General features: G+C 39.0%; 1 protein-coding gene across 1 annotated transcript in view; it reads left to right on the top strand.

The window, feature by feature from the left end:
* Positions 1-15,946, top strand: part of LOC111376915 (exportin-4) — a 44,557-nt gene that overhangs the window by 5,536 nt on the left and 23,075 nt on the right. Inside the window, exons 4-19 of the mRNA XM_022999926.1 lie at positions 1,584-1,719; positions 2,010-2,290; positions 2,618-2,630; positions 2,907-3,248; positions 3,690-3,930; positions 4,214-4,360; positions 4,536-4,629; positions 4,762-4,832; positions 5,105-5,147; positions 8,146-8,217; positions 8,337-8,432; positions 8,560-8,805; positions 10,993-11,176; positions 12,194-12,305; positions 14,978-15,064; positions 15,175-15,313. Coding sequence (XP_022855694.1) covers positions 1,584-1,719; positions 2,010-2,290; positions 2,618-2,630; positions 2,907-3,248; positions 3,690-3,930; positions 4,214-4,360; positions 4,536-4,629; positions 4,762-4,832; positions 5,105-5,147; positions 8,146-8,217; positions 8,337-8,432; positions 8,560-8,805; positions 10,993-11,176; positions 12,194-12,305; positions 14,978-15,064; positions 15,175-15,313 — 2,304 coding nt within the window. The remainder of the gene's footprint in view (positions 1-1,583; positions 1,720-2,009; positions 2,291-2,617; positions 2,631-2,906; positions 3,249-3,689; positions 3,931-4,213; positions 4,361-4,535; positions 4,630-4,761; positions 4,833-5,104; positions 5,148-8,145; positions 8,218-8,336; positions 8,433-8,559; positions 8,806-10,992; positions 11,177-12,193; positions 12,306-14,977; positions 15,065-15,174; positions 15,314-15,946) is intronic.

Below are 15,946 nucleotides of genomic sequence, written 5' to 3'. Positions count from 1 at the left end.
TCCACTCCAAATCGCCACAACCACTTGCCCAATAAAGCCTTATTAAACAAAACAAGGCTCCTCATTCCAAGCCCCCCATCCTCATAGGCAAACAGACAGTATCCCAATTAACCAAATGCATTTTCCTCTCCTCCCCTAGCCCTGCCCACAAGAATTTTCTTTGAAGTCTCTCTAATCTATTTGCCACTGCGACCGGAATAGGAAACAATGACAAAAAGTAAGTGGGGAGATTTGAGAGAGTGGATTTAATAAGAGTAAGTCGGCCTCCCTTAGAAAGATACATACGCTTCCACCCTGCTAACCTCCTCTCCATTCTTTCCATAATCCCATTCCAAATATGTGTACTTTTAAACCGCGCCCCTAGCGGGAGCCCTAAATATGACATGGGCAATTGTGCTACCCTACATCCCAATATGCCAGCCAACTCCTCCACGTTAGTGACCTCCCCTACTAGAATAACCTCAGATTTCCCTAAATTGATTTTTAATCCAGACACCGCTTCAAAACATAGGAGCAAACGACGTAGGTTCCTGAATTGTTCATCATCCGCATCGCATAAGATCAACGTGTCATCTGCAAATAGCAAATGAGACACCTGCAATTGGCCAACCATAAAGCCCCTTACCAAACCCTCTCCCACAGCTCTTTCAAACATCCTACTGAAAGTCTCCATCACAATAACAAATAGCAATGGGGATAGTGGATCTCCTTGCCGCAAACCTCTACTACTCTGAAAATAACCCTCCGGCGATCCGTTGACCATAACTGAGAACGAAACAGTAGAAATACAGAACTAAATCCATTTACACCACTTATCCCCAAAGCTGCACCTCCTAAGCATATACAAAAGGAACCCCCAGTTCATATGATCATATGCCTTCTGAATATCAAGCTTACATAGCATCCCGGGAATTTCCAAACGCAATCTTGAATCAATGCATTCATTCGCTATAAGCACAGATTCCAAAATCTGGCGACCTTTTACGAAAGAATTTTGAAACTTGGATACTACTTTTTCGAGCACCTCCTTTAATCTATTCGCCAGAACTTTCGCAATAATCTTATACATCCCACAAACTAGGCTAATAGGGCGAAAGTCCTTAATGTCGGTCGCTCCCGATTTCTTAGGGATCAGCACAACAAATGTAGCATTAGAACTTTTTTGGAACCTGCCACATTTAAAAAAAAATATGTAAACACATCCAAGATTTTTGATCGCACCACCTCCCAACAAGCCTTGTAAAATGAGAACGAGAAACCATCCGATCCAGGGGCCTTATCCTCGTTCATGCTAAACACTACCTCCTTGATTTCATCCTCCTCAAAAGGTCGCTCTAACCAATCGGCACCATCCTCCGTGATAGTAGAAAAATCCAATCCTTCCAACTTTGGCCTCCACTCAAACTGCTCCCGATATAGATTCTGATAGAAATTCATCAGTTGACTTCCAATTTCGAGTGGTTCTTCATAAGTTATCCCATCCACTTCCAACACTGTGATAGAATTTTTACGCCTATTAGAATTTGCGATCCTGTGAAAAAATTTAGTACATTTATCTCCTTCTTTCAACCAATTGACCCTAGATTTTTGTCGCCAAGCAATCTTCTCCATCTCCACCAACCTCTCCAGTTCTTCCCTTAATGCTCTATGTTTATCCTTCTCCTCCCTGGCTAACCTTCGACTCTCCTCCTACCTATCCAACTCATCTATCTCCGAAAGGTACTGAATTTTACGACAGTTCACATTGTCCACAACCTCCTCATTCCATTTCTTTAAATCCCTTTTCAAAGACTTCAACTTCCGATCCAACACAAAACTAGGAGACCCTCTTACATCGTAAGATGTCCACCAAGTCTGTACTTGCTCCCTAAAACCTTCGACTTTCAACCACATTTTCTCGAACTTAAAAGGCCTTCGTCCTCCACCTGTCCTGTTCCCAGTTAACATAATGGGGAAATGATCAGAGTACACCCTCCCCAATCTTCACTGAATGACATCTGAATACTTAGCCTCCCACTCTCCGCATATCAAGAACCTGTCTATACGAGAAAGATCCGGTTGGTCCCGATTAGAAGATCAGGTAAAATCTCTCCCAATCATAGGCAAATCCACTAACATATTCTCCCTTATAAAGTCTGAAAACTCCTCCATAGCCCCCGTGAGTCTCCCACTGCTCGACCTCTCAATAGGAAATCGAACCACATTAAAGTCACCTCCTATACACGTTGGTAGATTCCACCAAGCCATTATTCCAGCCAGTTCATCCCACAAGCCCCGTCTACTGTCATCAGTATTAGGCCCATAAACACCTGTGAACATCCACTGAAATCCATCCCCAATGTTTCTAAACGACATCGATATTGAGAACAATCCTACACTCACCTCCTCCATCTCAAGCACTCTGGTGTCCCAGATGACTAATATGTCTCCAGAAACCCCTGATGATCCCATAAACTGATACCCTACATGCTGTCCCCTCCATAAGTTACTGACCACTGGCCTCGAGACGAACTCCATCTTGGTTTCTTTTAAGCATACAAGATCCGCTCCCCAGCCCCTTAGCAGATGTCGAACACCCATCCTTTTCCCAACTTCATTAAGTCCCCTTACATTCCAGCTAATGATTCGTGGTATCATTTTAACAGTCCGGCATCCCTCCCCAATACTCCATTCTTGGACTCACCACCCTTGCCATCATAATTAACTGACCATTCGAGCCTCTTAAGTTCATGATCGCCCCTTTTGTCTTAGTTTTCCTTCTTGTTTACTCATCTCCTGTCCCCTATTGGCCTCTAAATCCTCAAATAATTGTAATAATCTGTTTTCATAACCATCACAAGACACGCCCATTAACTTACCGAAATCCTGAATTTTCTATAGAACCCAGTTCGAAGGTGGGTGTCCAGGTCCGAATCCAATCAAATCCCCTGTTTCCTCCTCCTGTATAACATCACTTTCTATTTCTCCCTTCTTGGTTCCATCTACCCACAACACAAGTGCTTTTTCCGTCCCCAAGTCACTTACTTTCATTGACTTTGAGTTCCTTCTATTATATGTATTCGCAACCCTTGTTGTCAAAGGTGTCACATCATGCTCTATCACCCTTGAGGTAACTAGATCCTTTGACAGTACATGCCTCGTCCCTTGGTCACCCAGTAAAAGCCCATCATCGTGTGGGGCTGTGTCCGTAGCACCCATCTTTATTGTCTCCAAGTTCACCATATTCGGGTCCTCTTCTTTAGACAAAGGTACCACCTCTCGGCCACATCGGTCCCCGTGTCTACCTCATCCATAGCCATCCCCTCTAAGACATCACCTTTGTCATATTTAGAGTGTCCCTCATCCGTTTCAATCCGATCACTTGACTTACAAGTGATTTCGAGTCTTCCCTGCTTAACTTGATTATGTGCTGATTCCTTCTTATTCAAGCTCGATGCTTGTTTTCCAACTGCTCGATACTCATCCATACCCACCCCACACATGTGGCAACATAACAACTTCTTGGGACCCATTTCATACCCACTTCCCACTAGCCTAATAAATTCCTCCAACGCTCCTTTCAATTCCTGGACACGGGCCATAATTTCAGCCCTATTCAAACAACAATCCTGACCTTCGTTTACACTGTCATTGACAGTCATCTCCTTTTGCTGTTGCCTCCGCTGGTTAACATGTTTCGAGGCATGTAGGTTTGCTGTTATGTCTGCATAAGTCAATCCTTGTCGATTATGTTCATTCACAGGTCGATGTTTGGCTTTATCCCTCGCAACAAAAGAATCAACAACAGTTTGAAACACCCGCTAGTTTGATGCCCATCCTTCTCCATTCGCACCTTCCGGCACCATCACAACTCCCTTCCGACGCCTATCCCCAAACTGCGCTATCATCAAGTACCTACCACGGCGATTCGAACAACGCTGTGCCAAGAAGGCTCTTGATGACTCATTGAATCTAGAAACGAAATCCTCATGCTTACTAGTCACCCTCAACTTGTCCACCATATTCACCATCCAACGTGCACCGAACCTTCCCATGCTAATTGCATTCGATATCTTTGAGCCCCATTCGGTCATTCTAACAACGCCAAGATTAGTAACAGAAATTGCAAACTCCTTCGCCTCAACTTGAAAACGGTGATTGAAGGCCACATCGAATTCATCCACTAACTTCCTTCCCTGATTGTGTGAGAACGGCATATTGGACGGCAAAACAGGCATCGTTACTGGACTGGGGACATTCTGCCCGTCATCCTGGTTTTCTGGCGCCGGCGCGTGACTGACGCGCCGCCGCGCGTGACTGACACGCGCTGTTCCGACGGCGCGTGGGTCACTCAACTCCGTCCCCCTGGCCGGAATCGCCTGTGCATCACGCCGGTCAGGCGCGTTTGCTAGGCAGGTGGCCGAATTTTTCTGAATCTGGAACGGACAACCCTGTTTTCCGGCCTCTTCTCTGATCTTGGCATCTATGTCTCCAGCTAGGGCGGCGGTGCTAGGGTTTCCACCTAGGGCCGCCGCCTGATTATGTGGCTTATTTAGTGGCGTAAGGCCGGTGAATGGTTGGCCTATCGACGTGATGTCGCCGGCGACTGTAGCGGTCGGTGGTGATGGGGTGTTCGGGGGCTGGCTAAGGGTGTGATGTTTGGATGTTAGGGAGGAGAGATCCATTCTGTTTTAATGAAGCAATCCCCCAAAAAAGATTTTTAACCACACATTCTCTAAAGATCTCTTTTCACAAAAAAAAATAAAAAATTGGCTCAAACAGAGGCTTAGTTTGCAATTACTATTACTTAACATGTTTTCTTTTGGTGTAAAAGAGCATCGAAACCACCAATGGTACATTTAGACATTATTTGAGTTAATAGGTTCCTCTCAGATGTTGAGACTCATCAAATGTAATGCATTAGACATGAGTTGCTTTTCGACAAAATAGAGATTACTAAAAGAACTTCCCAATTTGAGACAGAGATTCTCTCTACAATCGCATCAATTTTCTAGGGATATATGCATTGGCCGATTTTTTAATGGTGTATTGACTATTTAATCTTCTTGTTAGCCATGCTCAAAAGGATCTTCTGATTAGTTTCATTTCTTTTTTCTTTGTACAGGCTAGATTTTACAGCTGCTGAGAAGGAGGCAGTTTTCCTTGAGGTATTGATGGTCAAAAATATCTTAGATTATCTTCTTAACTTTTGGTACTTATAAACTTGTTATGTCTTTTAGAACTGGGTATCTGCTCTGCATAACTGTTTCCTGAGGTAGTCATTCGTTACTGCTGTTTTGGTATAGCCTGCTATTTTCAAGTGTCCAAACTCCTACATCTGGAATAGGAGAAGAGAAAACAATTAAATTAATCAAGTGAAAGCATTCTTGATCATTGAGATTTTTCCAAGAGATGGACCTTCATCAAAGGTTACGGAAGCTGAATATAGTAACATTATGAAGTGAGGAGAGATGTACAAATGAGGAAATATGATTGAAAAAAGATTTTATCCTTTTGAAGAGTCCTCCAAGAAATGGATATAGATCATTACCTACCTTTAGACGAATAAATGGAAGGAAAATATTTGTAATATTTTTCTCGGGACTAGCATAAGTGACATATAAGTGATCCCGTCCCAGGTCCTACACATTTGACTATCATCCATACTTACTCTTGATTACCTTGTACTAAAGAGAATTTAGATTGCAAAGGACATTTCTCACCGAATTTAATTAACTGCCTGTATTAGAAGTCTAAGATGCCTTAAATACTAATTGGATTCTTCTAGTTTTGCTGCTTACCATATAATTTCCAGCTCGTAGCCTTGTCTTCCTTGGTTTTCATAGTTATCAGACCAAAGCTTGGCTTTACCTATAGCTTTCTTGTCCCTGGATTGGAACTAAGTTTAGATGTGGTTAGTGCTGTGTCTTCCATTGTAGGACCCTGGTTTGCCTCCATCAGTTCTTTGAGGCTTTCCTCTCCTTGAATGTGTGCAAAGTCATCATTTAGGTTGAGGAACGGAACTCTTCCCACTTATCCACAAGCTCGATCGTACTCGGGATTAGCCTGTTAGGAGTTGAAATACCCTATCCTTCGCCAACATGTCTTTGAACTTCTTTTTAGTGCCGGGGACTCCATCTCCAAATCTTGATGTAGACCTAATTCTATAAATATACCTTTAAGGGAGTTGTAATAATGTGTGACACTAAAGGAGCCTTGCTTGGTGTAACGACTTGCCTCTTGAAAATTTGAGATGCAAACATCCTTACAATAGGTTTTGAGAGTGCCTCCCAAATTTCTTTGTTGTTGAAAGAAGAAAGTAAGTTTTACAAATCTCTGGCTGCATAGAATGTAGCAACGAGGACATTATTGTGGAGTTTTAGCCTCACAAATATCACACTTGGGAGCTTCCACAGCAGGTAGCTTGCAGACCATCAGATGCATTTGATTGTCCTTCACTCAGTAGCGAAATTTTCTGACTGCTGCAGTCAATTCATATATTTCTGTGTAGTCATTTTGGATGTGGAATAGTGGGTTGGTTGTAGGTTTGTTGGTGGCTGTTACATGGAGTTATCAGTCATTTCATACATTCAAGAAATAAATAGAAATCTCTGTTTAAAGAGAGTTAGAAACAAAAGCATTGGCAATGAGTGCTAGAAAAAATACTAGCAGTCTCTAATGCTCGAACTCTTCGAAATAGTTGGAATACTCGTGTCGGACACGACTTGTTGTGCATGTGGCTCATATAGAGTGGAACATAGGCTCTGGAACAAATGGGCCGATGCCGGAGCAGAGCGATGACATCGGCCTTGCGCGGGTTTAATTCACTGTCTGGTTGTTAGGGACGCTGAATGGGTTGGGGGTGCGGGGGCAACGCCCCTGCGGTATGGTATAGGGGTATTTTCTGTACGGGCCTTAAAATTTTATATGGGTCCAGGCTAGGGTTAGTATAAATAAAATGTTGTAACCCTATTTTTTATAATTGAATAAAGAAATCTCCGCTTCGCTCTCGTGGACGTAGGCACATCGCCGAACCACGTAAAATTCTTGTGTTGATTTCCGTTTTTCATCTCTTTAATATTGCGCATAAAATCCAACACGACTTGATATCAGTATGGGTATAAGATATGTGTCGGATCGTTCAAGTTTCAACCGGACACTTCGCTGCTTTTGCTTCTTCTTTCTTTTTTAGTCTTTTCCTTTTTTTTTCTTGTTTTTGCTCTCTATAAATCTAACGTCGCCTTTGAGAGGACAGAGAAGGGCGATGACGCTAAGTTTTCCCTCCTTTCTTTTCTCTTTTCCTTTTCTTCTTGTTTGCGTTTTCCTTTCTTCCCCTTTCTGTATTGGTGGTTTAGGGTTTTGTTTGTATAAAATGAAAATGGATTCCATATAGTACTTCTTAATGCTCCACTAAGTTTAAATTACAATCAAATCCATAATTTTCTATTTTATATAACATTTAGTAATTAACTTCCTATAATTGAAAACTAAACCTCAAAATTCTATTGTATATATCTTAACCCCTTATTCAATACTCATCTCATTCTTTGTGAACAATTATTTTTGGTCTATTGAAAATGACATTTTGGGTTAATAAAAAAATTAAAACTTGAAAGACGTACCCACATACTCATGTCTGAAATTTGAACACATTTTAGCCATGTCCCCATATCCTATATTTTAAAAAATAAAATATCTGACACTTAGATACGGATCCGTATCCGAGTCCGAACATCATAACTAGCAGGCTAGCAGCATTGAAGGCTGCTAGAAAGGAACCAGTAGCATTGTAGCAGTGAAGGCTGCAATAGAAAAATTTTCCCGTGCCTAAAGGATCTGATACGACACACTCACACACACATATAGATGTATGTATATATATTAAAAGAATAAAAATACATGCTTAGATATTGTACACAAGAATTTACTGAATATCCTGAAAAAGGAATCAAATTAAAAACCAATATTCTTGTGTCTAAATTCTACAAACATTCTACCCTAATTGTGCAAGGTAAGGAAATAAATATAAAAAATAAACTAGTGAATAAGTAAAGTCAAATGTGCTACAAAGGTATACTATTAAATTATTCATATATTCATTCTAGAACTCTGCTGCCAGCATGCTAAATTTTTTAACTTTTATGAATCCATTTCTCTCATATGCAGGTGAAACAGGCTGTTACTGGCAGCCAGATTGTTGATGTACAGTTTATGGGAATCAGTTTTTTGGAATCGTTGGTACTTCTCTCACCACTTTATATCCTCAAAGGATTGTAGTCAAGTTGTTTTTGCTTTTAACATTTCTTTCTTTAAGTTTGTTCTCATATTTAATACATGTATAATCCTTTTCCAATTAGGTATCAGAATTTTCACCCTCTACATCAACTGCTATGGGCCTTCCTAGAGAATTTCATGAGCAGTGCCGAACATCGTTAGAGCTGGACTATATAAAGGTTTTCCTCACATGCTCGGTCCTCTTTTTTTTCTAGCATTTGATGCAGCGTATGACCTTCTCAATACAAATTGTCTCTGCCATTTTCGAAGCTTTGACAAAAATCTTTCCCTTTTCATACTTCACAGGAATTTTACCGTTGGGCACAAGATGCTGCTATAAATGTCTCAAATAGAATAATTGGATCTGACTCAGCCATTCCTGAAGTTAAAGTGTGTTCAGCAGCCCTTCGTCTAATGCTTCAAATCTTGAATTGGGACTTTAAAGGGAAAAAAAATGCAGTTGAGAGTTCTAAAAGAGGGCTAGATGTGTATTGTGGTGAAATTAAGCCAGAGAGTAACTTTCTTGGAAGGTCTGAATGCATCTTGGTGCAGGTATGTTGTAAGATTTATTACCCTTTGCCTCAAACCTCTTGTTTAGAAAGATTTTTTTATGACAGTGTTTGCAAGAATAGGCACGTGTTCGTTTGAAGTTTAAGAGGGTGCCGACTAAGGTAGAGCGTACTATCTTCAGGGCTTCTAGGCAGGGTGGATCCATGCATCAAGAGTTGTGAAGACATCTCTGCTTTGCCTCTTTTTTCTGCCACTTCACCCTCGCAATACCATTCTTTAAATAAAACCGTCAAAAAACTTATGCAAATTTTGGATCTGAATAAAGAACATCATCGTTCCAATTCACCTAGGACGTAACTAAATGACATAAAAAAGCTACCAGATCATAAACGAAGATCTTTGCAGAAACCTAACAGTGACAGTGATTGACATCTGTGGAACATTCCTTTTCTGTGTTTTTTTTTTTTCCAATTCTTGATTTTTCTTTTGATGTCCTACTCTTTCTTTTGCTTCTCATTTTTAAAAATCAAACGAAAAAAGATATGATAATAAATGATAACGCAAGAATGACACGCAGGTCCAATATTCTTATTTTGGTCATCCAATGTTTGTTAGGCTTAATGTTCACACTGGATCTAGCAGGTCTATCCATGGCTTACGAAATCTTCAAGCAGTCTTGGACTGGATACCAGGTTGGATCGGGCTGGTTCAATCCAGATTTGACTAGACCTAGCCTCCATTCTTGCCAAATTTTAATGGTTGAAATAGTGTTATTTTGAAAAATGTGTGTTTGAAAAAGAATGAAAACTTTTTTTATTTGTGTGTAATATTATTTTATAGAAGATTGTGTGGTTGAAAATAAGAGAGAGAAAAAGGATGAGAATGAGAATGAGAATGGGGGCAAAACGGGGGCCTAATATTTGATGGAAATTTTCATAGCAAATATTTATTTTGTGAAAAAACAATATGAAATCAAGCATTGAAATATCTTCCTACTCATTGTGAAAGTTGAACAGGTTGTTCAATTTGGAATTTCTAAAATTTTAGAACACTTAATTGGTTGAATTTGTCAGACATATTTTTATAATTATGAACTAACCCAAAAATATTTATACAATATAATTAAAGCATTGAGATCCCATCAAGGTTTAAGCCGGCTTAATAAAGCACTAACTTGGTCAAGCCTAGAATGATTTAAAGAAACTCGATTGAAGATGGCTTCAGAGCTAGGTGAGCAAAAAAGTCTCAAGGTGCTGATAGTGAGGCAGTTTTTGGAGGTTTGCGCCTCAGTTTTGCAAGGCAGACACCTTAAGTTTTGTGAGGCAGCTCGAGACTAAACATAAAAATTCTGATTGACTCATTTTGGAACTTTCGCCCACGAAAACATTAAAAATTGCATTTCTCATATACCTACTTTGGGAATAGTGCATTGCACTACCAACTAAATAATAGTTTCCTTTATGTTACTTCATAGACATTTCTTTTGTTTGTGCACTTTAAATTATTCTGTTATAATTTCTGAAGATTGTTTGTTAATTATAAGAGCTTAGCCCCTGCTTGGCCCGCATTTTTTGGAAATGAAAATGGGTGAAATAGTTTTTTTTTTTTTTTGAAAATGAGTAATTGAAAAATAAGGAAAAGTTTTCGATTTACGTGTAATATTATTTAATGGAAGATTGCGTGGTTGAAAATAGGAGAGAGAAATGAAATTTAATGTAATGAAATTCAAATGGGTTATTATTTTGCACTTTGATAATTTTTTGAAAATTTTTAGTCTAAGGTGACACCAAAAATCCTAATTAGATCTTTTTAAACAGAGCCTAGGTTGAATTAAGCTCAAAACTCTACTGATTCAGCTCATTTGTAAATGGTAGATTTGTCAATCACATATAAAAAAAGGACTAAATTTGCATAGAGGGTTTCTTTTTTATTATTAGAATTGAAGTCTTTGTTGGCTTGTATGTCTCTCCCACATCATCTATCCTTTTTTCCCCCTCCTTATTTGACTTCAAAGACAGTTCAATTAGATTTTTGCCAATTTTTCTTTGTTTATTCAAAGAGGATTAGCATTTTAAGTTCTATTTTATCTGTAACTTCGAATTTTTCATTTAAGGTCCTGAATTTAGACTGCATAGTTTATGTTAACATTTTTCATTGATCTACTAGAACCTGTTGTTTGATCATTAACACTGATTATTGTACTTGTTTCTACTTTTCTGCTGCTCATAGCCTGGTTCCTCGTGGTGGGATGTGCTGATTTCAAGTGGTCAGGTCGGATGGATTTTGAACTTGTATGGTGCACTGAGACAGAAGTTTTCATGTGAAGGCTACTGGCTAGACTGCCCTCTTGCAGTTTCTTCTCGGAAACTTATTGTCCAATTTTGCTCCATAACAGGAACCATATTTCCTTCTGGTATAATTCTTACCTTCTAGTAACGGTTAATATATATATATATATATATATATATATATATATATATTTTTTTTTTTTTTTTTAAAATATTTATATATTATATTATTTTTTTTTTTTTTTTTTTTATCACATAGTTAAGCTTTTGATTCACTTCTCTCTTTTGGTAAGGGTAATATGTTATGATGGATTCATGGGAACTATACTTATACATTGACTAGTAACTTGTCATCTGTATATCTATTTAGTTTAGAATTATGACCATAATTTACAGTGTATAAAAAAGTTAAAATCATGAGTGCTTTCAAGAGTGTATACTAGTCTATCATACACTGGCAAATGTAATTGTAGAAAGTTGTAGGACATTAACCCAATGTCTTTTCAAAACATTATTTATATGTTTTTGTTGAAGACATAGGTAAAGAGTTTCTTCCCTTCTCTAATAGATAAAGTTTAAGATAGTCACAATCGATATTGTGCACAACATGGAAACTTGAAAAGGTCCTTACTTATGACAATTATATCGTTTTGGTCAAGTACAATTATTTTCTTTAATAACTTAGGTTTTTAAAGGGGCGATCAATAAGTAACTTTTAATTTATATACTCCTCCATTAGAAGCCTTTCTAATACCTGTGAGATAAATTGAAGTTATTGTTGATTGTATTCGTTGTGCACAAGTCAATCCCAAAACCAAGCAGTTGTGACCACTAAATCCGAGAAATTACTCTTTAGCAGTTATTTGCTTATTCTGATTGAATGTCACTTGTACCTCCAAACTTAAGCTCGTGCTGCCTTTCCTTTCTTGTTACCACGTCTTATTACCAGAGAGGAGGTCTGCTTTTGAAAGTTCTTTAAATTTATGTGCTGATTGAACCCCTTTTAGCATGTTATTATTTCCTTCTTTCCAACTTTGCTTTTTTTTTTTTTTTTTTTTTTTTTTGGTCCTCTCTCACCTTATGGTATGTCGGTGACTATTAATTATTTCTGTTTATTAACTACTAATTGTTTTGAAATCCAGACAGCGGGTACATGCAAAGGCAGAACCTTGTACAACTGTTATCTGGAATCATACAATGGATAGAACCTCCTGATGCTGTTTTGAAAGCTATAGAATGTGGAAGAAGTGAAAGGTCAAGTTATTTCCATCACTTCCTCCATCTTGTGCCATGAGATTGTTAGGACTCCAATTGGAAAAGAGGAAAAACGGAACTTGTATTAGATTTTTGATTGAAAAGAAATGCAGAAAATTACAGATATTGAAATGACCACAGGACTCCTTTCACTCAACATTTGCTTCCCCTACTAAGCCTCTCTCCCCTCTTATTTATAGCTGCTGCCTAACTACTTCCCCTCCTTTTCCATGTAACAGAATGCTGTTATCCCCCCTTCTTCAACCCCCATTTGCTATGTAACAGAATGCTGTTATTCCCCCTTCTTCTAGTTGCTTCTCAATCCATCCTGTTCCTTCTAGAAGAATGAGTGAGGTGGATGGGAGCCTTTTCATTATCCCTGGTTTCCAAATCCACCTTGTCCTCAAGGTGGGGGTTAGGGAATGTTGGCGGCGTGCTCTTCCAACGTCACAGTTTTCAGTTTTTCCCTCTCCGCATTTGACATGCGCTTGCTGGTGAATTCCTTGCGTGGAATGGTCAATTGTTCCCCTACTGCTACCGATCTAGTAGGGAAGGAATCAACTATTCTGCCTTCCACTGAATTTGGGGATTAATTCAATTTTACTCTTTTCTGAGGCAGGTATTCCTCAGTGGACTGGGTAATTAAATTTCGCTCCTCTACTTTTCTTTTTTTTGGCCCACTTTCATTAATCGGCCCGAACTGTTTGGAGGCAACAAACGTATTTCAGCCTTAATCCCTCTTCTTATTTCTGGAGTGCAAATAGCAGCACTTAGCTTCTTGTTGACATTAGGGTTAAGTCCTCCAATAGACACCAACTCTCCATACGCAGTAGGCTGCTCTATCATCACACAGGCTTCTGGTTTGCTGATGAGTTTGGCTACAGTAGGGGTTACTTTAGAGAGGATGGAGGAGGTGTCAATGCCCTCCTGGCTCATGTTAGTCACTAGATTCAGACATGGCCATTTTTTCCAAAAAATAATTCTCTCACCATTTTCGCAAATTTACAGTGATTTCTTGCTCTGTCCATATATATTTCATGTGTATGTATAGGTGATTTGTAGCCCATGGGCTCCTTAGCCAATTTGAGCACCATGTTTATGTCTTCTACGTGCTGGGATGCTTTCATGGTAGACCCCAGCCCACTTGGTCTCAGTAAACGGACCTCAGCCCAAATTTCTGGGTTGAGCCCATTTACAAGTGTACTCTTCATTCCTTCCTCTGAAATTCCCAGCAATGGCATAGCCAAAACGTCAATTGACCGTCGAAATTCTGCCTCCTCTTCCTGGCAAACAGCAAAGAACTTTTCATAGAAACTTCTGTTCCCTCCGTCCACCATTTTGTTCGTGACTGATTGAGGGAGGGTTATTGATGCTACAGCCTTCTGAATTGCTCCTATTTTTTGGGATATTCTGGCCATCTTCTGGCTTAATTGTTCCCCTGATCTCTCAAGCCTCAATATCAGCCCCTTATATTTATTGTGGTGCTCAATTGGATTCTTCTCCCGCCACTTGTGGTACAAGCATTTTCCTTGTAGCCATGGCATCATTGCCCCGGAAAAAAGCTTAAAGGGTTGTCCCTTCCTAACGCCATCAATTTCAGCTTTCCCTAAATATACCAATTGATTGGTTCCAGTAGATTTTGCCTTGGTGCCCGACTGTGTTTCTCCCCCACCGTCACGGATCTCGTAGGGAAGGGTTCCACTTTCTTTCCTTCCCATTGATTTGGGGCTGGAAATAATTTGATGGCCTTTTGGGCCGTATTCTCCCTTCTAGCTTTTATGCTGTTGCGATCTTCAATTATTTGCCATGATTTGGCCCAATCCTTGTGGACATAACCATTGGACTTTAGCCCTTATGTCTTGTTTCAAACTATTTATAAATGTTCCCTCCAACGCTCCCTTGGTGATACCGGGCACAAGTGCAACCAAAGCTTCCAACGAGCTTTGGAACCCTGCTACTGATCTCCCCCGTATGCTCTGACCCATCGCCATCGTGACTCTGCCATAAGTAGCTTCACCTGATCCTTCCGGTGCTTTTCCTCTATCTTGTGATCGGTGATCAGTCCAGAGTGGATTCTTTGGAATCCGTCCTTCTGTAAGGGATCCGGATTCCTCTCTCTTAACTTTTCTACTCGACTCTGCTTTTGGATGGATGAAGGCTGCCTAAGGGTGTTGTCTCCACTGTCTGCATCATCTTGGCCATATTCTGTTTAAGGTGTTCTACAGATATTACCAATTTGGGAAGGCGTTGCATCTCCACTTTCAATTTCTTCATCTCCTTTTCCATGATTTCCACTCTACTTTCTATCTTCATCTGGGCCAGCAGATCGATGTTGTCTGATACCATTTGTTAGGACTCCAATTGGAGAAGAGGAAAAACGGAACTTGTATTAGATCTTTGAAGCGAAATGCAGAAAATTATAGATATTAAAATGACTATAGGACTCCTTTCACTCAACATTTGCTTCCCCTACTAAGCCTTTCTCCCCTCTTATTTATAACTGCTGCCTAACTACTTTTCCCCCCCATTTGCTATGTAACAGAATGCTGTTATTCCCCCCTTCTTCTAGTTGCTTCTCAATCCTTCCTGTTCCTTCTAGAAGAATGAGTGAGGTGGATGGGAGCCTTTTAGAGATCTTCATTATATTGATTTATTATTTGTTATTTCTTCAGTGAACTCCTTGATGGTTGCCGAGCACTGATGTCTATGGCAGCTGTGAGTACACCACTTGTGTTTGATCAACTCTTGAAATCTTTGAGGTCAGTCTTATCATTTCTGGATTTATCAGTAATTTCTCAATTTCCATCTGAAAGTTATTATGTCATATTTGTGGCTTGTACTGAAGTCGTACTTTTGACTTGACACTCAGGCCTTACGGCACTCTTACACTGTTATCTGTGCTGATGTCTGAAGTCATCAAATGCCTTTTGGAAAACCTCTCAGAAGAAGAGACGTGGAGCTGGGTAGCACGCGATATTTTACTGGACACTTGGACTGCACTTCTTACGGTATATACTACAGCATGCTTTAAACCTTGTTGGTATGCCATTCGTGTCTTTGTCCGTGTCTTTTGGATTGTTAGCTGCTCAGTGTTTTAGGGTGCATTCGATTTGTTAGTTTTAAGTTGTTTTCAGTTTTCAATTTTGTAAAATACTTAAAGCTTTTTTAATCGTATTTTTGAAAATGCATTTTCGAAAGTAATTTAAACTTATAACATTTAAAACGTATTTGTGATGTTTTGAGTGTTTTTAGTGAAAATGCTAAAAACACTCAAAATATGGAAAATAAACATTTAAATGATTTAAAAAAAATAAAAATAAAAATAAAAATTCTTAAAAAAAACTATAAATTTCAAAAAATTAAAATTAAAATTAAAAAAATTGAAAAATATAAATTTTGAAATTGTAAAAAATAAAAATCTAAAGTTCTAAAAAAAATAATAATTCTGGAAAAATTAAATTCTAAAAAATTCTAGAAAAATAACAATTCAAAAAAAAAGGGAAGTTCAATCTCTTATTGGTTATTTAAAATAAAAACTCTCTCTCTCTCTCTCTCTCTCTCTCTCTCTCTCTCTCTCTATATATATATATATATATATATATATATATATATATAGAACACAAAAATTCTGAGTCTGCATC

This window comes from Olea europaea, unplaced genomic scaffold (genome assembly GCF_002742605.1).
Source record: "Olea europaea var. sylvestris unplaced genomic scaffold, O_europaea_v1 scaffold1576, whole genome shotgun sequence".
Classification (NCBI taxonomy): domain Eukaryota; kingdom Viridiplantae; phylum Streptophyta; class Magnoliopsida; order Lamiales; family Oleaceae; genus Olea; species Olea europaea.
This window is presented reverse-complemented; position numbering and strand designations above follow the sequence as displayed.